This window comes from Lactuca serriola, chromosome 9 (assembly GCF_051521515.1).
Source record: "Lactuca serriola cultivar US96UC23 chromosome 9, Lser_US96UC23_V15, whole genome shotgun sequence".
Classification (NCBI taxonomy): domain Eukaryota; kingdom Viridiplantae; phylum Streptophyta; class Magnoliopsida; order Asterales; family Asteraceae; genus Lactuca; species Lactuca serriola.
In genome coordinates this window covers 153,394,042-153,421,090 of record NC_136416.1, presented here as the reverse complement: position 1 = coordinate 153,421,090, position 27,049 = coordinate 153,394,042, and the positions used below count along the sequence as shown (strand labels likewise).

The window sequence follows — 27,049 nt, the reverse complement described above, 5'->3', positions numbered from 1 at the left end:
CTTCGCAGCATGTAACTCAACATATTCACTTAATACTTAACTAACATCAATAAGAGACCCACAAAAACACAAAGCAAGCAACATTCATGCAATAACACTAAAAATCCACAAAACAATAAAAGGAAATCCCAAACTTACTTGTTACTATATGGCTAGGAACTTCCACTCACACTTCTGGTTTCCTTATGCATTATACACAAAACGAGATCACATAGATTGTTGAATAAATGATTCTACCCTAATTCCAGAACCAAAAAAGGAACAGGAAATAAGGTCAAGTCAGTCCTTCTTGGGATATATGATCCTAATCATATACAATTTTTAAAGCGTACACTTAGCAATCAATTCCTCCAACATATATTATAAATCTACCATAGGATCCAGTTCCTCCTAGGCTACAAGGAATCACAAATCAGGCCAATTTTTGATGAACTTCCTAAAGGTATCCTTAGAATATGCTAATGCCACGATTGATTCACTCTTTGAACGAATCTCGAAGGAGCATACAACCAATGCTGACAAGATGAACAAGGTTGTTGCTGATTCCGCTGAAGTTTGCAAGACGACGACCAAAAAAGTCGATAAACTGATTGCTGACACCACCTCTTTCATGGACAACTTTCAACTTCAACACCACGTCCGCCAATGAAGCTTTAAAGAATTTGGGCTCTCTCTTCAAAACTGAAAAAAAAAAACTACAAGAGATTCGCATTGGTCTGAAAACTAACCATGAATCATTTCAAGCCACTATCTCTTCTCAAATTTCACTACTTAAAGACGAACTGATAAAGGAGAGTACCCTCAAGGACTCTCTTGCCATCAAGACAGAAGAATTTAAGGAGTTAAGTGTTAAGTTGAACACTTTGGAGAAACAAGTCGATGATCTGTTATCTGAGAGGGTCGTCATACGAAGTTGTATCACTGATGTTGATGGCATGCTATCGGATTTCATTGAGACCAGGGACTCCATGATCACCATCATAATGCACAAGCATCTCGTAGAAAAGTTCAGGCCAGTCTTCGCAATGCTTCACCACCTTGAAGGTGTTTCTGATCAATCCTTCAATCCGAAACAAGAGGGAGAAGGTGTGTCTGGTGGATCACGAAAAGAAGAACCCAAAGCTCTAGTCAAGTCAGTTGTCAAGCAAGAACCAAAGGGCAAGGAAAAGTTGTTTAGTGAGGAACCCTTTACTGATAATGACGAAGAAGAAGAGCCTGATGAAGAAGAACTAAAAAGACGAAAAGCTCGTGAAGCCGAAATGGATGAGCACCAGTGACTCATCTAAGAGGCTGAAGAAAAGAAAAGAGCTAAGAAAGCGGCACATGATACTCTTCAGAGCAAAAAGCTCTTGTTCCCGAAATAGACCTTGAGGCGAATCCAACGTGATGTTGTTGATCTTCCAAGCCAATATTGATTAGATCCAATTGTGTCTTTTGATCTTCAAAATTGGATATACTAATCACTACAAAGGCTTTCAGGTTTCGTGCTTTCGTGAAAGTTGAGAACGTTCTCATTACTGACAGCAGGGCTGATCATATGCTATTCTCATTTTATTTGAAGTATATAAAGCCGTAATACGAAACCTGGTCATTAAGCAAGATAACTGCTATGAAAGTCACAGGGCCAATCGAGACTAACAGCTTTCCGAACGTGAAGTTCAAAGTTGCAAGAGGTTCAACTAGTCAATGCTACGAGCTCACTCTCGCTGACTTGCCCTGTCTCAACCCCAATGTCTGGTTCATTCTTTACAACATGCTTTTGAAAGAAAAGGAGAAATACGAACCTGTCCTATCTCATCTCCAAATAATGATCAAGTCTTACATCCAAGAGATTGGGGATATGGACATAGAGATTGCAGCGATGCTGCGAAAGAAGCCTATTACTGTTCTTAAGGAATCTCCAAATGATTTTGAGAAGCTGAAGTTGGGGAAGATCTATAGCAAGGAATGGTATGTGGTGTATCAGGCTAGGGAACAAAACGGTGCAGACTATCGCAGAGGTTGTTTCTTCCTTTCAGACAAACATTTGTTCACTACTAACTTCCTTGAGCGTATATTGGCTTTGGTGAAGAGATTCAATGGCAAAAATAAGGATGACCTTAAGTGCTTCACTGATATGATTTTGTGGTACATACAAGTTCGACAGACAATTTTTGGCATTATTCCCAAAGTTTATGAAGTGCAGAAGCGAATCCAAGGCTAATGGTTTCGTGCCTCAATTGACGCAAAGGGAGAGATTGTTGGGTATTAGATGTTGCGTCATTGGGCCTTTTACTTAGTCTATTGTATTATCGATTTGGGCCTGCCCACTCGTTATTAATTATAGGGTTAGAGTATTTAAGATGCATGCATGCATCGTATTTTAGTTAACTCTTATATTTTACCTTGTAACCCTAAACACGCCTCTACAGTAGAAATTCTTCATAGAGTGCTTCTGAGGCGTGACGTTTAATCATTCGACATTCGTAAATCATCATCGTGTTCTTTATTTATTTGTTCTTGAATCTAATCAATCTTTAAGGATTTATTCCTAACAACCATCAAAGTGATCATCACATTATGTATTAAGAGTCTATGAATAGGAACTTATGGAGTTAGATAATGGATGTACCTGAAGTATAGTCACATGAATTGACTTTACCATCTTTAAGATACTTCAGGTATTTTCGGTAGCTTTGCTTCCAGTGTCCCTTCAATTGGCAGTAGAAACAAATGGACTCATTAGGGTTAACATGTGGAATGATCTCAGAATGAGCCTTTCGCTTTACCATATGATGGAATGATTTGACCTTGGTCGATCCCTTTCGATTGGGAAGAGAAATCTCTTCTTGATCATAAATATTATCATTTTCAATGTCGATGGAAACCTTGGGATTAGACCCTATAATCATTTTTGTTTCAGTTGTGTTCTTAGGCATTTCTACTTCAGCAACTACTAACATCTCGGTCAGATCAGTTAGGTTCACATCGAGATTCCTCATATGAAATTTCTCAACGAACTGGCCATATAACTTAGGAAAAGAGATAATAACCAAATCAACGGCTTTCTCCTTCGGGAATACCACACCCATTCTTTCCAATTTTTGAATGTACAATTTGATGTGCACATCAGAATTTTTGTCTTCTTGTTTACATGCCAATAAGGTTTGAGTAGTTTCATATCTTTCAACTTGTGGGAAATGTGATGTTGGGAGAGTCACAGGAGGATGAGGAGGTAGAAGATTCGACAAAGGATGATGTCAAATTCCACTATTACCCAAAGAAGGGAAAACATTTTCAACTTGATCAAAATATGGAAGACCATCTCCAGAAGATCGAGGAAAACCATTTTCATGAGAATGAGGAAGACCATTATTATCATGATTTGACATCTAAGAAGTGGTAAAAGAGAGAATTCACGTTAGTTTATTTTAATATGTAATTCTTAACCCAAAAATTAAATTAAGGCTAGGATCCATATTTTCATTTCGTAATATGAAGAGAGATGTTGTAGTCATATCATGAAACTATTTTAGGTAGGTAGAAACATTTCACCAATTTCAATAACATGAAACTCCTAGATCTCTTGAAATTTTCATTGAAACATCACTGGCCTGTTTAATCTTGAATTATACTCTTACCAATTGTGACTAGGGTGCCGATGATCACAATTAAGATGTGAATAACCATGCAAATCTACTCAAACACACCTAATCAATTTATTATCTCCCACTGATGTGTCGGTTAACCACACACAATCCATAAACAATTATAAACAAGAGTTGTTTCATCATTTCATCTTTATAGTCCCACATTAGTGTGTAGGTTAACCATGCACGCTCCACTAACGATTCATAAAGAAATAATGTGCGTTTTCATTGATTATTATATAATTTCACATTTTCCTAAAGTAACTATAGTGAGATTTTAAATGAATGTTCTATTAATTTATAGATTATACTTTTAATCTTTTATGATCTATCAAACTCGTTCGGCTAATGATCCTCTGCCACACAAAGGAGCGGTGGGTGAAAATGACACCCATTCAACGTTCATTTTATAGGTCATCTGCTTATACCCCTCTTATAGCATGGCTTTATGAACGAGACCTACTATTGATTCGACTAACTTTTCTTATACATATAGTATTAAACGTTTAATATATATATATATATATATATATATATATATAAGGTGTATTTTAAAACCTTTTAAAACATAGGGTTTAAATATTAACTATCTAGATTAATCATATAATTAATTAGTTAATTTAAACATATCATGGATTTATAATTATCTTTTCATTAATCTTATATTTATTATTAGATCTATAATTCAATTCAATATCTTATAATTAAGTATTATCTTTTCAAGATTATCTCATAATAGTTAGGGTTTTATTTTTAATTATCTAAGGCATTCAAAATTCGGATTTTGGTAGAAGTAAAATCAGATAATCATTAAAAATAACCACACCAATAAGATTTGGTGGAAAATCCCGAAATTCGGGTGTGTGCTAATGTTACGTTGTGACGGAGAGTGTGTCACGTTGTAACATAAAGTTTTCAAAAAAAAAAAGTTGTTCAGTTCATCTCATGCACTTTCAATGTTAGACAACCAGATAGATCTGATACCACTGATGAATTTTATAGGTTATAAATACATGTACAATGAACAAAAACACTTAACAATTAAGCTGACACATGCAACCTATAAGGATCTATGTCATAACACTTTGAAGGCAGCATACAATGAACAACAAAACTAACATGAACCCTAATATATTCGAAAATCATGGAATTAGGGTTACGTACCTTTGATTTGTTATAGTAAACAAATCACGTCAATTCTTCGTAGTTCTTGGTCTTAGAAAGCTTAGCATCAAAAGGATGATGCCTCCAATGGATCACACCCAAACCCTAGAAGTAGAAGACAAGAGATGAAAGAGAATGAGAGGATGAGAAATCAGAATTCTCTAGGTACAACAATTGGCGAAAATAGTTGATCCAAGGGTCCTATTTATAGGTACTTGGAAACCCTAAAAACCCTAAATTTAAACATATAATAATATATTTCAAATCATGTAATTATCTATTTTCCTAATTGTCATTTGGAGGCTTCCCAAAACCCTAAAAGGGTCCTCTAAACCGTCCACCTTATGGAAGGTTATGGATCCTCTCATTTGTTTAACTATTGAATAATTACAACTCAGTCATTGCACGTTTAATTAATTCCAATTAATCCCGAATTAATTTCAGATTAATTCTAATTAATAATTAATCAATTCTTATTCATTTCGCATTAATTAATTAATCAATCATATAAATTAACAAATCTATTATTCAACTGTTGATCTCACATTAATTTATTAATCACATAATAATTAACAAATGAACTATCTATTTCAAATTAATATATTAATCGTATAATATATTAACAAATAATTTATTACAACTTATTAATCATATAATAACTAATAAATTTACTCTCTCTCTCTCTCTCTCCCAATGTTATTCTAACAAAGTTCTAGTTATGAGGGCAACCCAAAAAGGATTTTGCTTTTAATTACAAGAATAAACCAATTTAGTTATAAGCTTAGACACCTTAATCTAACAAGAAATATCAGTCGGGAATCTTAAGGAGGAAGAAACAGAGACATAAATCATAATGGAGGTGGTTGTAATTTTCCTATCGGCGCAAATCATCCATTGATTCAGAATGTGTTGAAGGCTCTTGTGGTCTGTGAAAATGGTGCACTTTGTACTATATAGGTAGTGCCTCCAAATTTTCAGTGCCTCTAAATTTCCGTTGCCTCCGACAAGGACAACACTGGGGCACTGCAGAGAGCTTGTTTCAAGGCTTGGAAGGCAGCTTCTTGCTTGTCATTCCAATGGAAGGGCACACCCTTCTGGGTGAGAATGGTGAGAGGCTTGGCGATTTTGGAAAAATTCTGGATGAACCTTTGGTAATAACCAGTGAGGCTTAAAAATTGTCGGATTCCAGTTGGGGTACTTGGAGTTGCCCAGCCCTCAATAGCTTTGATTTTGGTAGGGTGCACATGTATTCCCTCTTAACTGACTACATGACCCAAGAATTCCACTCTGCGGATCCAAAACTCGCATTTGTAAAATTTGGCGTATAGTTTCTCCATCCTTAGAGTTTCTAAATTTTGTCGTAAATGCTAGCTATGCTCTTCCTCACTCTTAGAGTAAACGAGGATATCATCGATGAAGACAATCACGAAGTTGTCGAGAAACGGCCAATAAACTCGGTTCATCAGGTGCATGAAGGCTGCGGGTGCATTTGTGAGACTAAAACTCATGACTACGAACTTGAAATGTCCATAATGGGTTCAAAAAGCAGTCTTCGGAATATCCTCCTCTCGGACACTTAGTTGGTGGTATCCGTACCTCATATTTATCTTGGAGAAGTAGTCGGCTCCTTGGAGTTGGTCGAATAGATCATCGATTCGAGGGAGTGGGTATCTATTCTTGACAGTAAGCTTGTTTAACTCCCGGTAGTCGATGCACATCCTGAAAGACCTGTCTTTCTTCTTGACAAACAGGACCGGAGCTCCCTAGGGTGAAAAGCTCGGCTTGATGAATCCTTTGTCAAGAAGTTCACTTAGTTGGCTAGATAACTCTTGCATTTCGGCAGGAGCTAACATGTCAGGTGATTTGGCGATTGGAGTGGCTCCAGGTACAAGATCGATTCGAAAATCGACCTGACGCTCGGGGGTTATTCCTGTCAAATCCTCGGGAAATACGTCGGGAAAATCACATACTTACAGAATATTGTTAATTTTTTTCCCTTCCTTTGTTTTATCCACAACATGAGCAAGAAAGGCATGATTTTTTATGCAAGCACTTTTGTGCTTGGATGCAAGAAATGAGTTGGACGTTTGTTTCAGGTTTATCGCCATACACTATTAGGGTTTCATTGTCGGGAAGGTGAAGGCGAACGGCCTTCTCGTGGCACATAATTTCAGCATGGTGGGGGATTAACCAATCCATGCCAACAATAACATCAACGCTCCTAATATTAACAAGCATCAAATTGATTGGGAAGGAGCGATTATTTAATGTTAAAGTGAACCCTACATAGATGTCGTTGGTGATTCTATTTTACCATTGGCCATTTCGACCGTGAAAGTTTCGTTCAATTCGTGAGGGTTTGATTGAGTAGGTGTTTGAATTTGTGACTTACGAAGCTCCACTCAGCACCACTATCAAACAAAATTTACGCATAAGAGTTGTTGAGGGAAACGTACCAATCACCATGGGTGGATCTTGCACTGCATATCCCTGTCCCATGGCTAGGACTCTTCCTGCATTCTGATTGTTGTTCTTGGGGCAGTTGCATTTAAAATGGTTGGTTTCTCCGCATCTGTAACATGCATGGTTGGCTCCGACGTTGTTGTCAGTGTGCTGCTTGTTTTGTTGTGGGGGCATCCTGCAATATCAGAAAATATGTCCTTTTTTATTGCAGTTGGTGCAGTGGAAGTCCTTGCATTCCCCGAAATGATGGTAATTACACTTGTCACACTTGGGATTGGAACCCACGTATGACTTGGCTGGAGCTGTTGTGGTTGAGGCTGGGGTGGGCGGAGTTGGTGTGGCTGGAGCGGTAATAGAATGGACCGCTACCGTCTGTTGTTTCTAGGACGACCCTGCTTTATGTCCCCTTTTTCGCTTGTTCTCCCAATTCTCTTTGTTCCCTCCATCTTGCTTGTTTTCTCCCTCGCTCACTTTGGTACCCTTCTTGTCACTGTGATCATAAAGCTTCTAGGCTAGGCGCTTTATACTGTCATAGGTCTTGGGTTTCGAGGCAATCACGTTACCTTGAATGGGAGGCGTCAATACCCAGATGAATCGTTTGACCTTCTTTCCCTCGGAAGTAATCATACCAGGACACAAGAGAGCTAGCTCACTAAATCTCAAGATGTATGCGGCAATGTCTGAGTTATGCACAGTAAGGTTCCATAGTTCTTGCTCGATCTTTTGTACCTCCCCTCGGGAACAATACTCAGCGATTAGTATCTCCTTTAGTTCTTCCTAGGACATGGCGTTCGCAACGGGAAGTGTCATGGCCTCAATGTGACCGTTCCACCATGACAAGGCCTAGTCGATGAATATGCATGCCACATATTTCACTTTAATCCCCTCCGTACATTCGCAAATCTCGAATACCGACTCAAACTTCTCTATCCATCTCTTCAAATATATGACTCCTTCAGTCCCGTTGAAAGTGCGGAGTCTAACATTGGAAAAGTCCTTGTAGGTGCAGACCTTTGCAGGTCCTTGATTCATCCCTTGGTGGGAGCTTCGCGTCCCTTGACCATCACCACCACCGTTGTTTCCAGTTTGTATGTGGGTGAGGGTTGCCGGCACCGCAGCTAAAACTGCCGCTTGGAATGCAGCAAAATTCATATCCGGCATAGGAGGTGGCGGTGGTGTTGTGTTGGTATTCTTACGGATTGGTCTCTTCGGCATCTTTCTGTCATGGAACAGAAGGATAATGAGTATACAATGATTTCAGATATTGGTGATTGTTTAGAGATCGCGGTGGTTTGCTTAGGCAACCCCACCCAACGTTAGAGAACATAGCAGACATATCTGACATAAAACACATAACTGTTGCATTAATTATAATTTCTTAGTACACACATGAAAATTTGCCTTCGAAAGGCACTTGGTACATAGAGGAAACAAAGTCTGCTAGTACATAGATTCGAAGAGGAGGGTGGTTACTTAGTTTTTTTTAGAGTTAATTCTACATTTATAAGCAAAAGAGAGTTATGTGTTTAACGGCAAAAGTAAAACGGGTTCTACTTGCGGTGAGGAGCATTCGATGGTGCGGCTGACGACGAGGATGCACCCTGATGCACCCTGAAGTTCAGCTAGTCGACGCTCATCGATACACACCCTCTCTTCCAGAGTAGCATGTCGCACCTGATATTCTCTCACCTTTGCTCATGCAGCAGTAAGGTCTTCAATCAAGAACTCCATTGGGACATAGCTCCGTTCAAGGTCCTGGATGTGAGCATTTACTTGCTCCAAGGCAGCTCTCATCTGCACCATCTGATCGACGGTTACTTGAGCCTGATTGCCGATGTCTCCGATTCATCGGACCATGAACGGAAGAGCGCGGTCAGTGGGTCCTCCCTGACGAAGGTCGTAGAATCTTTGCTCTATCCCATAAGGAGGTGGTTGTTGTTGATGCTTTCTCCATCTCTCGATGTCATGAGCCCATGGAGGCATAGGACCATTGGGGCCCAGACGATGTGGAGGTACATTGTTGACGTAAGGAGGGTCGATGACTTCGGACTCGTTTAAAGACATTTGTCACCCTAGACTATCCGGTCTAGCTGTAGCGAACATCGAAGGTGCGGGGTGTCAACCTTGTATAGATCTATACACAAATTCCCGCTCTCCCTCCAGGGGACTCTGGTTATAACTGTTTACAGGACTTTAGGCATACACTAATATATATATATATATATATATATATATATATATATATATATATATATATATATATATATATATAGGTACTTTGGAGATTCGTCTGACTAGAATACTAACAGTTTTTTGAGCAAATCGTGAAAATCCATTATTTATTAAATAAATAACATTAGTTGTACTGTTGATTAGATCTATCATTTTCGTTTATTGAGGATAATCTACTTGGAATCATAATTATCAAAAATGACCCAATATTATCGGTAGTGGCAAAAATGGCCCTTCTTTTTATAATGTATCAAATAAGACCCATATTTTCCAAAAGGTGTCATAAGTGGTTCAAAACTTGGTGAAATGTGTGAAAATGGCCCATTTCTTCTAAAATGTTCATTTTAGACTTATATTTGAGAAAATATTCAAAAAGGCTCTTGTTCATCCAAAAATTTCATTTTGGGTCCATTAAAAATTGAGATGTCCAATGATTTCCCAAATTTATCTCATAATCCAAAATAGTCCTTGTATATTTATATGGCCGAAAATGGTCCCCCAAAAATATCATTATTTCCATTTTCTAACCACTTTCAAATATTTTGTCCAATAATTTGTTTTAAGCAAATTTTTAGGATATCCTTAGAATTTTTGTCATAAAAATTTGTAACTCATATATTGTAACATACTAGTTTTTGATTCTATCCATCATTTGTATATTATGGTTCTAGCACTTGAAACTTGCACACAATCTCGGATTCTAGGACTATTTCATATGGAGTTTTCATAGATTTAGCACATATATAACTAGGCATACATGTATAACAAGCAAGTATATCAAGACTTAAACAAAACCTTGACTTGTATCCTCCCCCAAAACCATGAAAAACAACAAAAAGAAGGGTATGAAGCTCACCTTGGGTAGAAGATAGTGTAGGTGAAGAGATGTGGTGAGAAGTTGGGGCTTAGCACACTTGAAGAGTTTGACAACCCTTGGAAACTTAGTATCTCCTAGGAACATCAATACATAATATCTTGTGTGATCATGATGAAATAACAAAGTAATGTAGAGAATTTACTAGTCATATAATAGTTACTTACAAGGGATTAGAAAGAAATAGTGAAGAGAATGAATTCTGGAGCTTGTTTGGAGTTCCTTAGGAGAGTTCACGATGGTTTACAGAATGCAAATATGAATTGTGGAATGGGGAATTAGGGTTCACGGTCCCTAATACGGGATAAGGAAGTGATTAGATGTTTGCTTTGATTACTGTTGGATAATGCATGAATTACTAAGATGCGTAATGGAAATCTACGCATTATAGCTCATAACCACCGTGAACACACTTAACTTGGAAGGAGTTCACGGTCTAAATGGACCTTAAAACAAGGTTCACGTTCAAATGAAGGTCCACTAAGGTGGTTTACGGTCTAAGGGGGTCCCTTATGGTGTTCACGGCCTTAAAGTGGCCTAGGTTGGTGTTCATGGCCAATGTGTGGTGGTTTGAGGGGATTTACGGCCTTAGTGGGTTCTTGGGTGTGTTCACGACCATCCATTGATTCCTATGGGTAGTTCACGACCATGGATGCTTCCTAAGGAAGTGTTCATGGTCTTGAGGTATAGAAAACTTTAATAAGTGCGTTTTGTTGTTTATGTAATTTGTATTTGACGTAACTTCAACTTCCTATTATTTTCATCAACTTAGGAGGCTTTAGGGTAGTATAATTTTCAAAAGCATTACATTACCAAGATATAATATTAGCATAGATACAACTATTACATGTACGAGACTCTTTTGTCTTGGTTTCTAGACTTGGAAATTTCCAGTTGTGACACCTCCTCCCCCATGAACCTCCCTTCACGTCTGACCCTCTCAGCCTCGCAGATTCGCTTCTCAAGCCCGGTTTTTGACCACTTTCGCGTTTTAAACCCATTTTGATGATTTTGACGGGGAATTTTCACCCAAACTCATATTTTGACATAGTAAACCCTATAAATTCATATTTTAATCATATTTTGGGGAAATCTATACTATATATAATATCTTTTGTACAAGATATTATCTAAGAGTGGTTGACTTTTCATATAAAGTTATGACAACTTCAAGTCATTATTCATGATTTATGTCATTATACCCATAATATCTAGTCAAATCAAGATCTTCTCCCCAAAACACTACTAGAATTTCTTACTCAAATCTACACATTAGATCTTCACTCTTCACCTATAAAATCTAATCACATCCTCCAAAATTACACTTTTCCTCCCTCCCACCTTTCCCTCTAGAACTCGAGATTTTCTCGGGAAAAATTTTGCTTTTACTTCACTCTTGGTAAGTTCTTCATCATTACTCTTGAATATTCTACACTCCTTCACTCAAATTATGAATTTCTTATTCAAATATCGTCATAATTGTTCTTAGGATCTTCAAATCCTTACAAATTCACCAAGTATTCTTGACTTGGAAACCTCCCTTCCTTCAACCATCCATCTTATAGAATCACTCAAGGTGAGTTCATACCCCCTTCTTTTCACGTTTTCATCTAGTTTTATAGGGGAGAATACAAGTTACAACAACAAAACATGCTTAAACTCAAATGATAGCTTTCAACAGAAAAGTTATGGTTCAATCACGAACTGTTTTGACCATCTTAAACTCCATAACTTTCAAAACTGTTCAATATGAAAATAGTTCAGGTTTTTACCTTTAAAATGATTACTTGCACATGTTCATACGATTTTTCTACAGTTTATGGTGATTTTTACAAAATTATCTATCACTGTAGCAAAGATTTCGAACCAGTCAGTGAAAATGATCATTTTGACACTAGTTAGGAATCATTAAAAATCATAATAAAAAAATTGTGAGTATACTAGACACATTTTCTAAACTTCCGGAGTTTACGGATTTAGATTTTGACTCACGATGATTTTTTTCTGTGATTTTTACAAAAACAGTGACAAAAAAGTAAAACTAGATACAAACAGTTTACAAGTTATTAACACTTTGTAATGTGTTGAGCAAAGTGTTTATCCATGATGACTATATTATATACTTGTGTTTTCGGTTAAGTTACACTTAAATACTAGAAATACTCATTCATTATAAGGGCTACTAGTCATTACAAACATACAAGATGAACTATAATAAGTATAGTTTATGATTTGTTAAATTACTATTCACCATGAAAAAGGTTCAATTCTCGATACAGACGGGTTCTTCATTACTACGTACATTCATGATAAGCTATAATAGGTATATTTTATGTTACATTAACTTTATGAACTTACTAAGGAAGGTTATACTCCTGCTACAAAAAGGTTTTTCAATTACACTACACGTAAACTCGTTAATTCCGGTTATGAGGCACTACTTCATTGTACTCTTAGAGTACCGCTTAAAATCATGTAGTTATAAACAGAGTCTCTTGTAGGGAGAGTGTGATACTTGTATATAGATCTATATTGGGATTGACAACCCACACCTTAGCTGCATGCAACAGCTAGACCAGTAGGTATGGGGTGACAAATGTCATAACATTCTGATGCCTGAAGAACGTCGTCACATGTTACTATGTCAATCAGTATGGTTATAATAACTCACATAGGGAAATAACAACAACCATAGTTTACGGGGGTCTCTCAATTCAATATGGGTTTTATTTTTATAAAATTGCTTACACTATTATAAGTATAGTGAAATAGTTGTACATTTTGGTCTTTGGGTCTTAAGACTGCCACTCATTTAATAAGGAAAATATTGGATTTTTCTTGTGCATACACTACATTTACAAAGAATGGATTTCAAATTTATAAACAAAAGCTTATGCAGTCACCAACGTAATCGTTGACACTCTTTCAAAATTTGCTTGTATTCTCAGGTAATCAATAGAAACAGGTGACTACCAGCTTTTGAGGATGGAACGCTTTGACGTTAGACAAAACATTTTATCATTATATATTGTAATTGATTTTGAAACATGTAACTCATGAAATCATGTAACTTTGTCGATTATATTTATGATGGTTGTATTTACTTTGTTCACTATTATACTCGTTGTTGTGATACTATACATGAAGTCCTCCACCCCCGGACGTTTCCGCCATCCTTGGTTTGGGGGTGTGACAATCTTTCTCGGCTATCCTTCAAACCACAAAGGGTACCAATGTCTTGATCTCCACACCAAGAAAATAATCATTTCTCACCACGTCACCTTCGATGAATATATATTCCCTTTCGAATCCATGACTTCAGATCACCCCCACCATATGATTTTCTTGACATCCATGATAGAAACCAACCTTTCAACCCAATTCATTTTTTGTCTTCTCCCACGACTACCGAAGACTCAGCCACTTAGGCTTTGGTTATCCCCCCTCCCCTCTAAACTTGTGAATATCTTCTTCGATTCGATTGCAGCCTCCCAACTCCTACATCCTTCTCACTTCTGGTTACATCGCCACTGGTTCCTCCCAACCCTACTCATTCTCCCACCACTAGTACTCACCCTATGGCTACCCGTGCAAGACACGACACCACAAAGGCAATTCAAAAGCTCAACCTTCATAGTGATGTTTACTCGTATATTGCTCACAATTACTTTCAAGCTTTCTGAGATCCTGACTGGTTCAAAGCTATGCAAGATTGTTAAGGTTCTAGTCAAGTTCAAGAAGGCTGATGGTTCTAGTGACCGGTACTTGCCCCTGTGTTTGATTATTAATGAAAATGGGAAGATTGATGAATCTATTAAGATGAACTTGGGGATAGTTGAGCAAGTGGGTGGAATAAGTATCTCGACTGCAGATCATTATAAGGCTGAGGATAAATTAAAAAGACCAACCGGAAGAATTAGGACAAGGTGGTTCTTCGAGGGCGGGATATTGTTACGCATCCACTATATCATGTTATTTTAGTTAAGGGTAGTTTGGGAAATCAACAAATAAAGAGCATCTTACTAGTGCAAGGAGAATTAGGGGTATTTTGGGCATTTCATGTTGTTAGTTTGTTATGACAGAAAGTATAAGAGGGTAGTGGAAAGGGAGAGTGAGGTATCCATCAACCTTTTTGTGAAATCTGGAATTTATTCTTTGGGAGAGTAGCTATCTGGAATCAGTCAACCTATCATTTGTTTTTGTAATCTTTTAGGTATATTTGAGATTATCAATCAATATTTGAAGTTGTTGGTTGCTTTTTTATTTTATTGAATTTGTTCTTATAAGTCAGTTCATAATAACGATGAATATAATGCACTTATTTCTAATGGTACTTGGATACTTGTGACTCAGCCCTCTAATGTGAACATGGTTTAACTACATTTGGTTGTTTAAGAAGAAATTTAATACAAATATATCCTTAGCTCAATACGAGACTCGCCTAGTTGCCAATGGGTGTAGCTAACGACCCGATATTGACGTTGATGAGATATTTAGTCTGGTTGTGAAGCCGACAACCATTTGGATTGTCCTTAATCTTGCCATATCCCATCATTGGTATGTTCATTAGCTAGACGTGAAGAATGTTTTTCTCCTTGTTTTCTCCTTGATTATCTTCAGGAGATTGTCTATATTCACCAACCTCGTTTTCGAGATCATAAATTAGTATCATTAATGTCAACATTTTCTTAACGGCCAATTCTACCAATTTTGCCAAGTAAACATGTTTTCCTTTTTACATCTAATGTTTAGAGCAATAACTAGTTTGCATAAAAGTAAAACCTAAAAAACAATTCTTTTACATAATGTGATTCTTTTTTATTTAAACTAATTATCATTAAATTTTTAATTTAAAGTATAATAGAGCCATAACAAAAATAAATATTAATGATCACATGACAAATGATTATAAATATTAAAAAAAGTCAACTATCTTTGCTCTTTATATCTTGCTCAAGGGATCAAGGGTAGTTTAATCTTAGAATGGCAAAAACAATTGAGAATACATTTTCAAGGTATTAAAATATATTTTCACCATTAAACAACTCTTCTTTAGTTAATATTGCGTAATCCATGATGCACTACCTTCACTCCATATGAACGAAAAAGGTTCCTTTATATATTAATGCTTGTATAATATATATATACTGGTACCATTGAAATAACAAAGCTCAATAAATTAAGCCATTTAGATGGCTCAATTAGTTGGGTCCGAAGAGATAGAGTCTCTAAGAATTGAGCTTTCTGAGATTGGAAGAAGTTTAAGATCATCATTTCGTCGTCATACATCTAGTTTTCGTGCAAACTCAGAAATAAGTTGTGCAAACGATCATGAACAGACAGATGAGAATCTTCTAAAGTGGGCAGCAATTGATAGATTGCCAACATTTGAACGTTTGAGATCATCTTTGTTTGATGAAGAAGATGCAGATGGGCATGATGGTAGAGGAAAGAAGGTGGTTGATGTCACAAAGCTTCTTCCTCCTGAACGACACATGTTTATCGAGAAGCTCATCAAACACATTGAAAATGACAACTTACAGTTGTTGCAGAAACTCAGAAAACGAACAGACAAGTAAGGTTTACATTGTTTTTGATCAATACTTGATAATATATGTAAACAATATCACCTCTAAATTCTTGATGTAAATTGAGATGTTAGCTTATTACATTTCCATCTGTTTTGTTAGAGTTGGTGTTCAATTGCCCTCTGTGGAGGTGAGATATAAGAATCTTCATGTGGAAGCTGAGTGTGAAGTGGTTCATGGGAAGCCACTACCAACTCTCTGGAATTCCTTGCAAAGTATGCTTTCTGTGAGTATTCTAACTTGATAGTTGATTTGATGGGCATGTCAACGGGTTTGGTATGTTGATCTGGTCTAGTTGAGCCATATATATGTATAGTCAAACGTTTGACCCATTGATCTAATAAATATGTTATTTTTATAATAATACAACAATATTTAATGATAAATTCTATAAGAATAAGGCTGCAACTTTATAAAGACAATTTTTAATAGAAGCGGTTGGTTTTATATATGATGACAGATATTTAAAAAAAAAAAAGCTGTGAGTACTTTTTTTTATAACATTAATTTTAATATTCACCAGCATTTTATGATGATACTATTTTTAGAGGTATATTTAAGGCTGATTGGTTTGTTTTGTTGTGCCAATTTGTATGAAATGTCAATCTTTCGTAGAATGTATTTTACATGACGACAAATTTGTAGTAAAAACTAAAAAAATATTTGATTTGTTTTATGTAGATTTAAAAAAAAAATGTTACTCATTTACGAGGGTATGTATGCGTTGCTTATTAAAAAATTTTAATGCCTGAATTTTTGTGCCCTTTGTAACGTCTGAATTTTTGAAAAACTGGGTACAAAGTGCGAACGTTTCACACAAATCATATCATATGTTTTAGATTTTAGTAGTAACAAACTTTTTAAATATAACTTGTTTTATTATTAAAAAATGATGTAGAGTGTAAGTAGTTCGATCTACAACGGAAGTATTTTAAAAGATAAGTAACTTTTTACAATATAATTTATAATATATGGTTTCATGAGTCATGACTTCGGTTTCTTTAAATACGGCTATAATTTTGTAAAGAAGTTACAAGAGTTTATAGAAGATGTAAAGACTCATAAGTCATTAGGATGGGGCTATTACAATTATGAGATTTATTATCAACTAGGTGTAAAACTCATGTATTACGTGAGTTCATTTTAAAGAAAAAATATGAAATTCTAAACATTTGAGAAATTTGAATTTATAAGAAAAAAATAGAAAAATATTGAATTATTAAAATAAAATTGTTTGTTTTTCTTTTAAATTAAACAAATAATTTAGATAAATAGACAAATGAAACTAAAGGAAACTAATGAAACTTTAATTTAAAAAATTTAAAATTAAATGGAAGTGAATTAATGAAATTGGTGCATTTATTACTACATTTATTGCAATTATTACATTTAAATATTATATGGAAATTAATAAAATGAAAAAAACCCACAAAATGCCATGTGGAAAAAAAATTAATTGAAAATAATCATAAAATGACATGTAGCCAAATCAATGTGAGTGTGACATGTGGCAAAAAGTTCTTTATTTATTAGAGAGGATATGTCAAATTTAACGCTTTCTTTTTCCGTGACAGGATTTTGTCATCATACCTGGTTTAAAGTCTAAACGAGCAAAGATAACGATCTTAAACGATGTCACTGGTGTCATTAAGCCTGGAAGGTATGAATACAACTTTACATCGCTCTCCAGTCTCTCTAGATACTTAAAGATATTTTCTTATCCCAACTTGATCATTACAACTTTATAATAATATCGAATTCTATGAAAAAATCTGTCAAGAGCAGTTTAATATAAAGATATAACGACAAGCCTGTTAAGTCAACCAAAGCATTTAAAAAGTTATGAGTGAAAATCATATCACAAATAGTTGCAATATATTAATAGTAATTCAAAATATTTGTATCTTCGATAATTAAAAGGATTTCAGTACTTAATTGGAAAAGAGTGTTAGTTCACATGCAATACTTTGACAAGTTAGGTGGATATCTTTGGCAAACACTGATTAAATTTTGGTGTTTAAAACTTTGTGATAACCACATGATAGTTTTGCTTCCATGTGTCTCTGATTCTATCTTTGATTTCTTGTTTAAGTTTAGAAGTTAAATTTATATTATGTTCAAGTGAATTATGTTTCAAAGCTAGTTCTATCTTGGTTGCCAAGGTAACCATGATTGATTTGCATGCTCCAATTTGAGTAGCAATAATAGATACATTAATGTAAATTGGGTCTAATATAAATATCTTCCTTTTAGAAAACCTTATGAAAGATATTTGGTATATCATACTTTGTTGCATTAATCATCCATGGGAATTAGGAAACTAAATGCAACATAGTTGTTTAAAAGATCTAATCGATTGTGGTCAACTATATCAGAATGAATATCAAAGATGGTTTTATGTGACTTAACATATTATCTATATGAAACCTAATGTGAGGTGAAATCTTGTAGTTAGTTTAATTGAATTTTGAATAGGCATTAATACACTTGTTCAATGATTTCCAGGATGACTCTCCTTCTTGGTCCTCCAGGATGTGGGAAAACCACTTTGTTGAAGGCACTTTCAGGGAACCTAAACAAATCTCTCAAGGTTTTGAACTTCCATTTTGCATGATTTTGTTAAGCATGCATGATACATCCATAAACACAATAGTATAACTAAAATTATATCAATATATTTGAAATGAAATATGCATATTTGACAAGATGACAAAGATACTAGTTGTAGAGTATAGTTGAGAGGTATTACATATGAACTGCTTTTACTGACGATAGGTTCTACATTGATAAAATATATAGATGAGTGGTGAGATTTCTTACAATGGATACAAACTAGATGAATTTGTAGCTCAGAAAACTTCTGCTTATATAAGCCAAAATGATTTGCATATCCCTGAGATGACAGTGAGGGAAACACTTGATTTCTCAGCCCGTTGTCAGGGTACTGGAAGTCGTGCAGGTATGCTTGTTTTTCTACTTCATGCACATATTGAACAATGTTGTTCAGTTTTGTATTCTATCCTAAGGAGTGATGATTTGAGAACTAAATGAAAATCGTTTTCTTCTCATCAAGAAATTATGATGGAGGTTAATAGGAGGGAGAAGGAAGGAGGGATTATTCCAGATCCATATATAGACACTTTTATGAAGGTAACATATCTAAATCTTAATTCATTTGTTTTTTTTTGTTGGGTACAAGTAAACCATAGCTTCCATTCGATCTTTGGCTAAAGTTCTTGACACAAGGTTTTGTTGTTATATGTGGAGACTAGAGTTATACCTCCCATCACATAAGGCACTTCAAATCATTTTTCACTATTCTTGACATCTTCATCAATTCAATAACTTGGTTTATCTTCATTATTATTATAATGCTACTGTATTTTCAATATAGTGTTTTAAATAACTAAGACTTCCTCTAGATGAAAGAAAAAGAACTTGTAGTAATGGTTTTTGTCCCGAAAGAAATGATCAAAATTAATGTCATTTGAAGCAATAGAATTTTATATTATATGATCTTTCTAAAACGAACATCAAGATATTTGATGATGAACTTAGAGTCTTGAAAGGAATAAAATATTAGTCATGTGGTGTGGCCTCTCAAAATGAGAAAAGTTTCAAATTTTTACATTTTAAAAAGGAAAGCTAATGTGCATTATATCATACTCAACCATGTTTAATATCTCTAGGCAATTTCCATTGATGGACAAAAGACAACTCTTCAAACAAACTACATCTTGAAGGTAATTCTATTACTTCATATATGAATATACATAATCTATTAATTTTCTCACCATTATCATGGTATCCCAGATTCTTGGCCTTGATATATGTGCTGATACAATGTTTGGAGATGCCATGAGGAGAGGAATCTCTGGTGGTCAAAAGAAAAGGTTGACTACAGGTAACTTCTTATAAAGCCTATTAGAGTATTATCGATCCACATGTATATGTAAATAGGATCTAATTAACATTTATGGTTCTTTTCAGGGGAGATGATTGTGGGTCCCACAAAAGCTCTTTTTATGGATGAAATATCAAATGGCTTAGACAGTTCCACTACGTATCAGATAATATCTTGTCTTCAGCAGTTAGCACATATCACAGATGCTTCTGTACTGATTTCACTTCTTCAGCCATCACCAGAAGCATTTGATCTCTTTGATGACGTCATATTAATGGCAGAAGGGATGATTGTGTATCATGGACCTCGCAATAACGTTCTAGAGTATTTTGAGGGTTTTGGTTTTAAGTGCCCTGAGAGAAAAGGTGTAGCTGACTTCCTCCAAGAGGTAAGTAATCATGTCATCACCATTATCCCTTATTAAAATCTCTTACTTTTAGAAGATAGAATCATGTTTTTTCATGCAATATAAGGATCGATTCACAGGTTGTCTCAAGAAAAGATCAAGCAAAGTTCTGGTGTCGAGATGAACAACCATACAGTTATATCTCAATAGAGAACTTATCAACGAGATTTAAGGAGTGTTATTTGGCAAAAGAAGTAAATGAAGATATTTCCAAACCCTTCACTAGATTACAAAGCCATGAGAATGCAATTTCTTTCGATGTTTATTCTCTTTCAAAATGGGCTCTGTTTAGAGCTTGCATGTCTAGGGAGATTCTTCTCATGAAAAGGAATTCTTTTATATATATCTTCAAATTAGTCCAGGTATATTTAATATTTTATTTTTACTCATGTCTACCTTGATTTTCTATTACCTTATTAGATGTCTAAAGATGTGGGTAATTAACTACTCCTTTGCAGCTTGTCATAATCGCGTTCATCACAATGACTGTATTCTTCCGAACTAGATTAAAGGTTGATGTCCTTGATGCGAATTATTACCTTGGATCACTCTTTTATGCACTCATAATCCTTTTAGTGGATGGGTTCCCAGAATTGTCTATGACAGTTTCACGACTTTCAGTTTTCTATAAACAAAGAGATATGTACTTCTATCCTGCTTGGGCTTATGCAATTCCTGCATCTATTCTTAAACTTCCATTGTCAATCTTGGAAGCCATTGTTTGGACAAGTCTCACTTATTATGTCATTGGATATAGTCCTGAACCAGGGAGGTAAGCATCTTATAAACTATTTCATCATATATTAACATATTAGATATGTTAGAGAAGTATTCGATTTACAAATCTTTCTTAGAAACTTTGATATATATACTACGATGTAAATTACTAAATTTTACCTTTTCATGTGTTTTATAGGTTCTTTCGCCAGATGTTGCTCTTATTTGGGATGCACTTCACGTCAATATCCATGTTTCGATTTTTTGCATCGTTCTTTCAAACTGTGGTTGCTTCCACAACTGCAGGAAGTATATCAATACTGTTTTTGTTATCATTTGGTGGCTTCATTATACCACACAGTAAGTTTCTTGTATAATATCTTCTTCTTTTTTTTCTATTTGAATGCCTTCAATAGATTAACAAATCAAACTAAAGAATGGAACTTGTTACATGTAGCTGCAATGCCTTCTTGGTTAAAGTGGGGATTTTGGGTTTCTCCACTTTCATATGGTGAAATTGGACTTGCAGTGAATGAATTCCTTTCTCCAAGATGGAACAAGGTAAATTAGTAGAAAGGTTATTTTGATATACAAACCTTAACATTTTTATTTTGTTGTTCATCTTTTTGACTTCTCTAATCAGATAACGTCTACAAACACAACCATAGGACTACAAACACTTCAAAGTCGTGGATTAGACTTTGATGGATACTATTTTTGGATATCACTTGGTGCCTTGTTTGGTTTCGCTTTGCTATTCAACATAGGCTTCATCTTGTCTTTAAGCTACTTGAAGGGTAACTTCATTTTTTAATACTACATGTCAACTTTGAACGTAGAGTGTCATATTTTTCTTAATTAATCATGTTGTGTAATACTTTAGCCCCTGGTACGCGTGCTATAATTTCAAAGGAAAAGTTTTTTGATGTACAAAAAAGTAAAGAATCCAAACACCACAATCATCGAGATGAAACAACTAAAACTTCTAATACTCATGAGATCACAGAGCTTCATGAAGGTTAGAGTATTTTCTTTTTTCTATGTAGCATTTTGGCTTCTCTTTCTTCAATGGTATGTATATGAATGGTTAATGACATGCATCCTCTTATCTTATAGGAAAAATGGTGTTACCTTTTGAACCACTAACAATTACATTTCAAGATCTGCAATACTACGTCGAGCCTTCACCTGTAATTAGTCAAATTAAACTTTTTAAATATGTAATGTGTTGGTTATCTGTTGTTTAGATTATGCTATAGGTGATTGTTCTTTCTTGTTCATTTGATATTAGGAAATGAGAGAGCATGGCTTCACTGGAAAGCGACTTCAATTACTTCACGACATCACAGGAGCTTTTAGACCTGGTGTTCTTACAGCATTAATGGGTGTAAGTGGTGCTGGAAAAACGACACTTCTTGATGTTCTTGCTGGAAGGAAAACCAGTGGAACTGTTGAAGGAGAGATTAAGATTGGAGGTTATCCTAAAGTCCAAGAGACTTTTGCTAGGATTTCAGGTTATTGTGAGCAAACTGATATACACTCTCCCCAAATTACAGTTGAAGAATCAGTGATATTTTCTGCTTGGCTTCGTCTTCATCTAGAAATTGATTCAAAAACTAAATACGTATGATATAACTTTACACAAACATCATTTTGCCAATTACTTTTGTTAATTGGATGTAACGTAACATATCTTGATTGCGTGTATAGAAATTCATAGAAGAAATCCTGGAAACAGTTGAGCTTTATGCAATAAAAGATGCGTTGGTTGGGGTTCCTGGTGTTAGTGGTCTATCAACAGAGCAACGTAAGAGGCTGACAATTGCTATAGAAGTTGTAGCTAATCCCTCCATTATTTTCATGGATGAACCTACCACTGGACTTGATGCTAGATCAGCTGCCATTGTCATGCGAGCTGTGAAGAATATTGTTGATACAGGAAGAACAATCGTCTGTACTATTCATCAACCCAGCATTGACATATTCGAGGCCTTTGATGAGGTAAAAAAGAGATACTTGGAATTATTTATTTGACATTAAAATTCTTTCTTTTAAAAAGTATCTCATTTGTTACCCTATCCATGTTCCTATAGCTAATCCTCTTGAAGAATGGTGGGCGTATGATATATTGTGGGCCACTGGGTCGTCATTCAAGTAGTGTCATTAAATACTTTGAGGTTAGTTGGCTTCAGAAAAAAGATGCACATTTTAGATATATATATCATGTCCCTATTGTTATTAAATATGATGTGAGGTTTGAAAATAGTAACTCGAATATAATAACATGAAATCTTTTTGAAACAGAGCATTTCTTCCGTGCCCAAGATTAAAGATAACTATAATCCAGCAACTTGGATGTTAGAGGTAACTTCAGCATCAGTGGAAGCTGAACTTGGAATTGATTTTGCTCAAATATTTTCTACTTCGGCATTGTACAAGTATGTAACACATTTAAGCTTCCCCAACTTTAGGTAAGGTACCAAAATCAACACACTTTTATGTGTTTTCTACTATGTCAGGAGCAATAGAGACCTTGTAAACACATTAGGTAAACCCCCTTCTGGTTCAAAAGAGTTGTATTTTCCAACACGCTTCCCACAGAATGGTTGGGGTCAGTTCAAGGCTTGTTTATGGAAACAACACTTGTCATACTGGAGAAGTCCATCATACAACTTGATGCGTTCTCTACATATGCTTTTTGCTTCGTTTATTTTCGGGTTACTCTTCTGGGACCAAGGGAGGAAAATGTAAGTTAAATTACTCTTGCTTTCTTTTTTCATAATTTGATGATATGTGATGATAGTGTTACAATGCATTTGGAAGTACATGTTAGAGTAAGGGCTCATAACAGAAATTAAACACATGCATAGACACATGTAGATATATTTAGTGCTTTGGTTGCATATTGAATCGAAAAGTATGCATGAAATGGAGGCACATAGTTATAGAATTTGATAGCTTACTCTATTGAAGCTCTACCTCAATTATCTAGGGTTGGTTGGTATTTGGTATTATTGGTATTTCAAGATAACCTAAAGAGGAATAATATGAAATTTTATACGAGAATAAAGGAAGCTATATGACAAAGTAATTTATAATGGTTAAAAACTCTTTTTCCTAGAACCATTCATTGAGCAATCTAGAGTTTGAAGCCAATAATATAGTCTTTGAAGCCAACCTGTTCCCTAGTAATTATTAAGTTCCAAGAAGCATAAGACATTATAGAGGAAAGTCTCAACCTCATGTCAAAGCTTAACCTAATAGAAAGAAAGATGAAACAATTATTTACATGTAATCATAGCTTGAACATTGAGACAAATAGATTTACAACACTGCAAAACCCTAGTGAGAGTGCAAATTGCTTTTTTAACATAATGGGAACAAGGGCAAGAAATGTATATGGGAAGACTAGACTTATGGTTTTATAAATCTAGAAGCCTACTCTCTTAGCACATGAACTAAATTGAATCTTTATTATAAACATGGATGGTTTCCATGTCGAAGTTCAAGTTCCTTTATATTTTTTTCAAATACACCCTAAAATTATTTGATATGATATCCATTTGTGTGACAGACATAACCAACAGAGTTTATTCAATGTCCTTGGTTCGATGTTCTCTGCTGTACTTTTCTGTGGCATAAACAACTCCTCTTCAGTTCTACCATATATTTCCATGGAGCGAACTGTTCTGTATCGTGAAAGGTTTTCTGGAATGTATGCATCATGGGCTTATGCTCTTGCACAGGTATAAATCTTTCTTTTATACATCTAATAGTATAAACATATATAGACGGTTCTTACTAAATGAATTGATTTTTGTTGTGGAGATATTTATGATTCTTTTACGTATAAGGAAATGTTTTGATTTTATCTTGTAGGTGACAATCGAGTTTCCCTATCTCTTTGCCCAATCACTTGCATTTGTATGCATCACGTATCCTATGATTGGATATTATTGGTCAGCCTATAAGATTTTCATGTACTTTTATGCCTTTTTGTGCACATTGATGTACTTCACCTATTTGGGAATGCTACTTGTAGCAATGACACCAAGCTTTCCTGTAGCTGCAATTCTACAGTCTGCATTCTACACGATATTTAACTTGTTTGGTGGATTTTTAATTCCTAGACCGGTAAGCCCCTATTAATTCTTAACTTGCCTAATATTTAAGAAGTTGATTTATGGATTGAAAAACCATTTTCTTTACATTTTGTGGTTCACTTTGGCATCTGAGTTCTCCAAGATTTACAACATTCAAATTCATATCAAAATCTTAATTTGCTAGAAAATAGGTAGCAAAGTCTAAAAACGAAAGAGTAAATTTGGGTCGTTGGTTGCTAAAATGGTGAATAGATCAACTTTATTGTAACATCGTTTGTTTGACCTCAAAAGTAAAGTGTAATTTTAGAAGAATCGGCAAAGGGATGGCACTTGGTGCATAATCTTCCTAATTTGGCAAAGACTAATGAACGCAAGTTACAATGTTATCTGGCATAAATATACACATGAAAAAGAAAACAAAAAATGTGTTTCCCAAGTTATGGGATTGCAGGATTGAAGGTTTTTGTGAAACTTTTTTTTTGTTTTCTTGCAGAAAATTCCCAATTGGTGGATCTGGCTGTATTATTTGACTCCTACCTCATGGTCGCTTAACGCAATGCTTACTTCTCAGTTTGGTGATGTGAAGAAGGAGATTCTAGTTTTTGGAGAAACTAAATCTGTGGAAGACTTCTTAAGAGATTACTTTGGTTTTCATCATGATCAGTTACCACTGGCAGGGGTTCTTCTTGCACTATATCCCATCATTCTTGCTTCTCTATTTGCATATTGTATATCAAAACTGAACTTCCAGAGAAGGTAAATTTTGTAGGAAAACATATGCATGTCCATTTAAAGTTAGTGACTATGTGAATCTAGATTGTAACAAAGTGAGTAAAGTTCACAATTCCTTAATTAAGGTGGATTTCGTCTTCTATAGTTGTTGTATAGTAAACGATCATGGATGTTCAGACCTAGAGCAGAATATATACTCGATGTCAAAATGCAATTTTAGTTTTTGTTGTTGTATTATACTCGCTCTGCTTCATTCCAAAGTTATTAATATCATATGGTTTTGATATATTTATTTGACTTTGATCATTTCAAATGTGCTTCAAATCTTTGACAAAAATCAATATCGTTAAATTAATACATCAAGCAATATCAAGAAATATGTTTTTTTAAACATCAACTTTGAATGATTTTAGTCAATGGATATGTGGTAATTACATGAGGCTTCATGCCCTGAGTCATTCATGTCACCACCCGGGTGGACTGATTAAGTTTATTAACGGGGTTAATGATATGAGCGTGCATATTGTTGTCGTTCCAAAGCCGCCGCCCATTGGATCGGAGGCCGACCTCAATGGTGGGTTTGTGATGGATGCCCAGCTACTTGATCGTGTTTTTAAACTACCTATCACTACCGTCAAAAGCATCCCTCATAATTATTGTATGGCTTTCTCTCAGGCTTCGCAACCAGCCCTTTCCACCTAACCATCCCTTTCCAAGGTGGTTGCTCATCCTGGGTCCATTGAAGTGTGGGTTGCTTTGTTAATTCTTCCTAGGTGTACTCTTCAAGTGTTTAGGCCCAAGAATAGGCAAAAAAGTAGGTTATGCAACAGGAAGTCTTTGCAACATCATAATATCCTGAGCACATTAGCTACTTGGGGGACTGAAGACGGTATCGCCAAGCTAGTTAAAAACTTAGTTGACAATGCAAGACTAGAGCAACAAGGCAAAAAAGAAGAGTACATTTAAAGAACACTAGGCAACACTAATGTCAGACAATGTCTTCGTAAGGTTGCCGATGGACATTTTATAGCAGCAATGAAAGTTTTATGTTCTTCTGGGATTGCTCCATTTGGGGGTGATACCACAAAGGCATTAAAGGATAAGCATCCATACAAGCCACCACCTTCCATGCCCAGCACCATATTTTCAGAACCTCCCCTTGTAGTGGATATGTTGACATTGTCCTTGGGGGAATTAAATCCTTCCCTAAAGGTACCTCATGTGGGAGAGGCGGGTT

The 27,049-nt window shown here is 35.4% G+C and overlaps 1 protein-coding gene across 1 annotated transcript; it reads left to right on the top strand.

The window, feature by feature from the left end:
• The first annotated feature begins 15,508 nt into the window (after nt 1-15,508).
• LOC145072207 (pleiotropic drug resistance protein 3-like) lies at nt 15,509-26,049 on the top strand. The gene is made up of 24 exons (XM_079018591.1): nt 15,509-15,937; nt 16,053-16,176; nt 17,525-17,610; nt 18,456-18,540; nt 18,750-18,909; nt 19,024-19,100; nt 19,640-19,693; nt 19,764-19,854; nt 19,941-20,242; nt 20,341-20,622; nt 20,719-21,032; nt 21,177-21,337; nt 21,435-21,538; nt 21,621-21,774; nt 21,861-21,995; nt 22,094-22,167; nt 22,269-22,601; nt 22,688-22,978; nt 23,071-23,154; nt 23,282-23,415; nt 23,497-23,724; nt 24,552-24,723; nt 24,857-25,111; nt 25,574-26,049. The coding sequence occupies exons 1-24, from the start codon at nt 15,555-15,557 to the stop codon at nt 25,838-25,840; spliced, it is 4,350 nt and encodes a 1,449-aa protein (XP_078874717.1). The 5' UTR covers nt 15,509-15,554; the 3' UTR covers nt 25,841-26,049.
• The last annotated feature ends 1,000 nt before the right edge of the window (nt 26,050-27,049 follow it).

Excerpts from the sequence above, each read along its gene's own strand:
- LOC145072207 (XM_079018591.1), top strand. The coding sequence starts at position 15,555 with ATGGCTCAATTAGTTGGGTCCGAAGAGATAGAGTCTCTAAGAATTGAG. Across the intron at positions 20,623-20,718 it reads ATATCTTCAAATTAGTCCAG|CTTGTCATAATCGCGTTCAT; the intron begins GTATATTTAATA and ends ACTCCTTTGCAG. Across the intron at positions 21,539-21,620 it reads TTTCTCCAAGATGGAACAAG|ATAACGTCTACAAACACAAC; the intron begins GTAAATTAGTAG and ends TTCTCTAATCAG.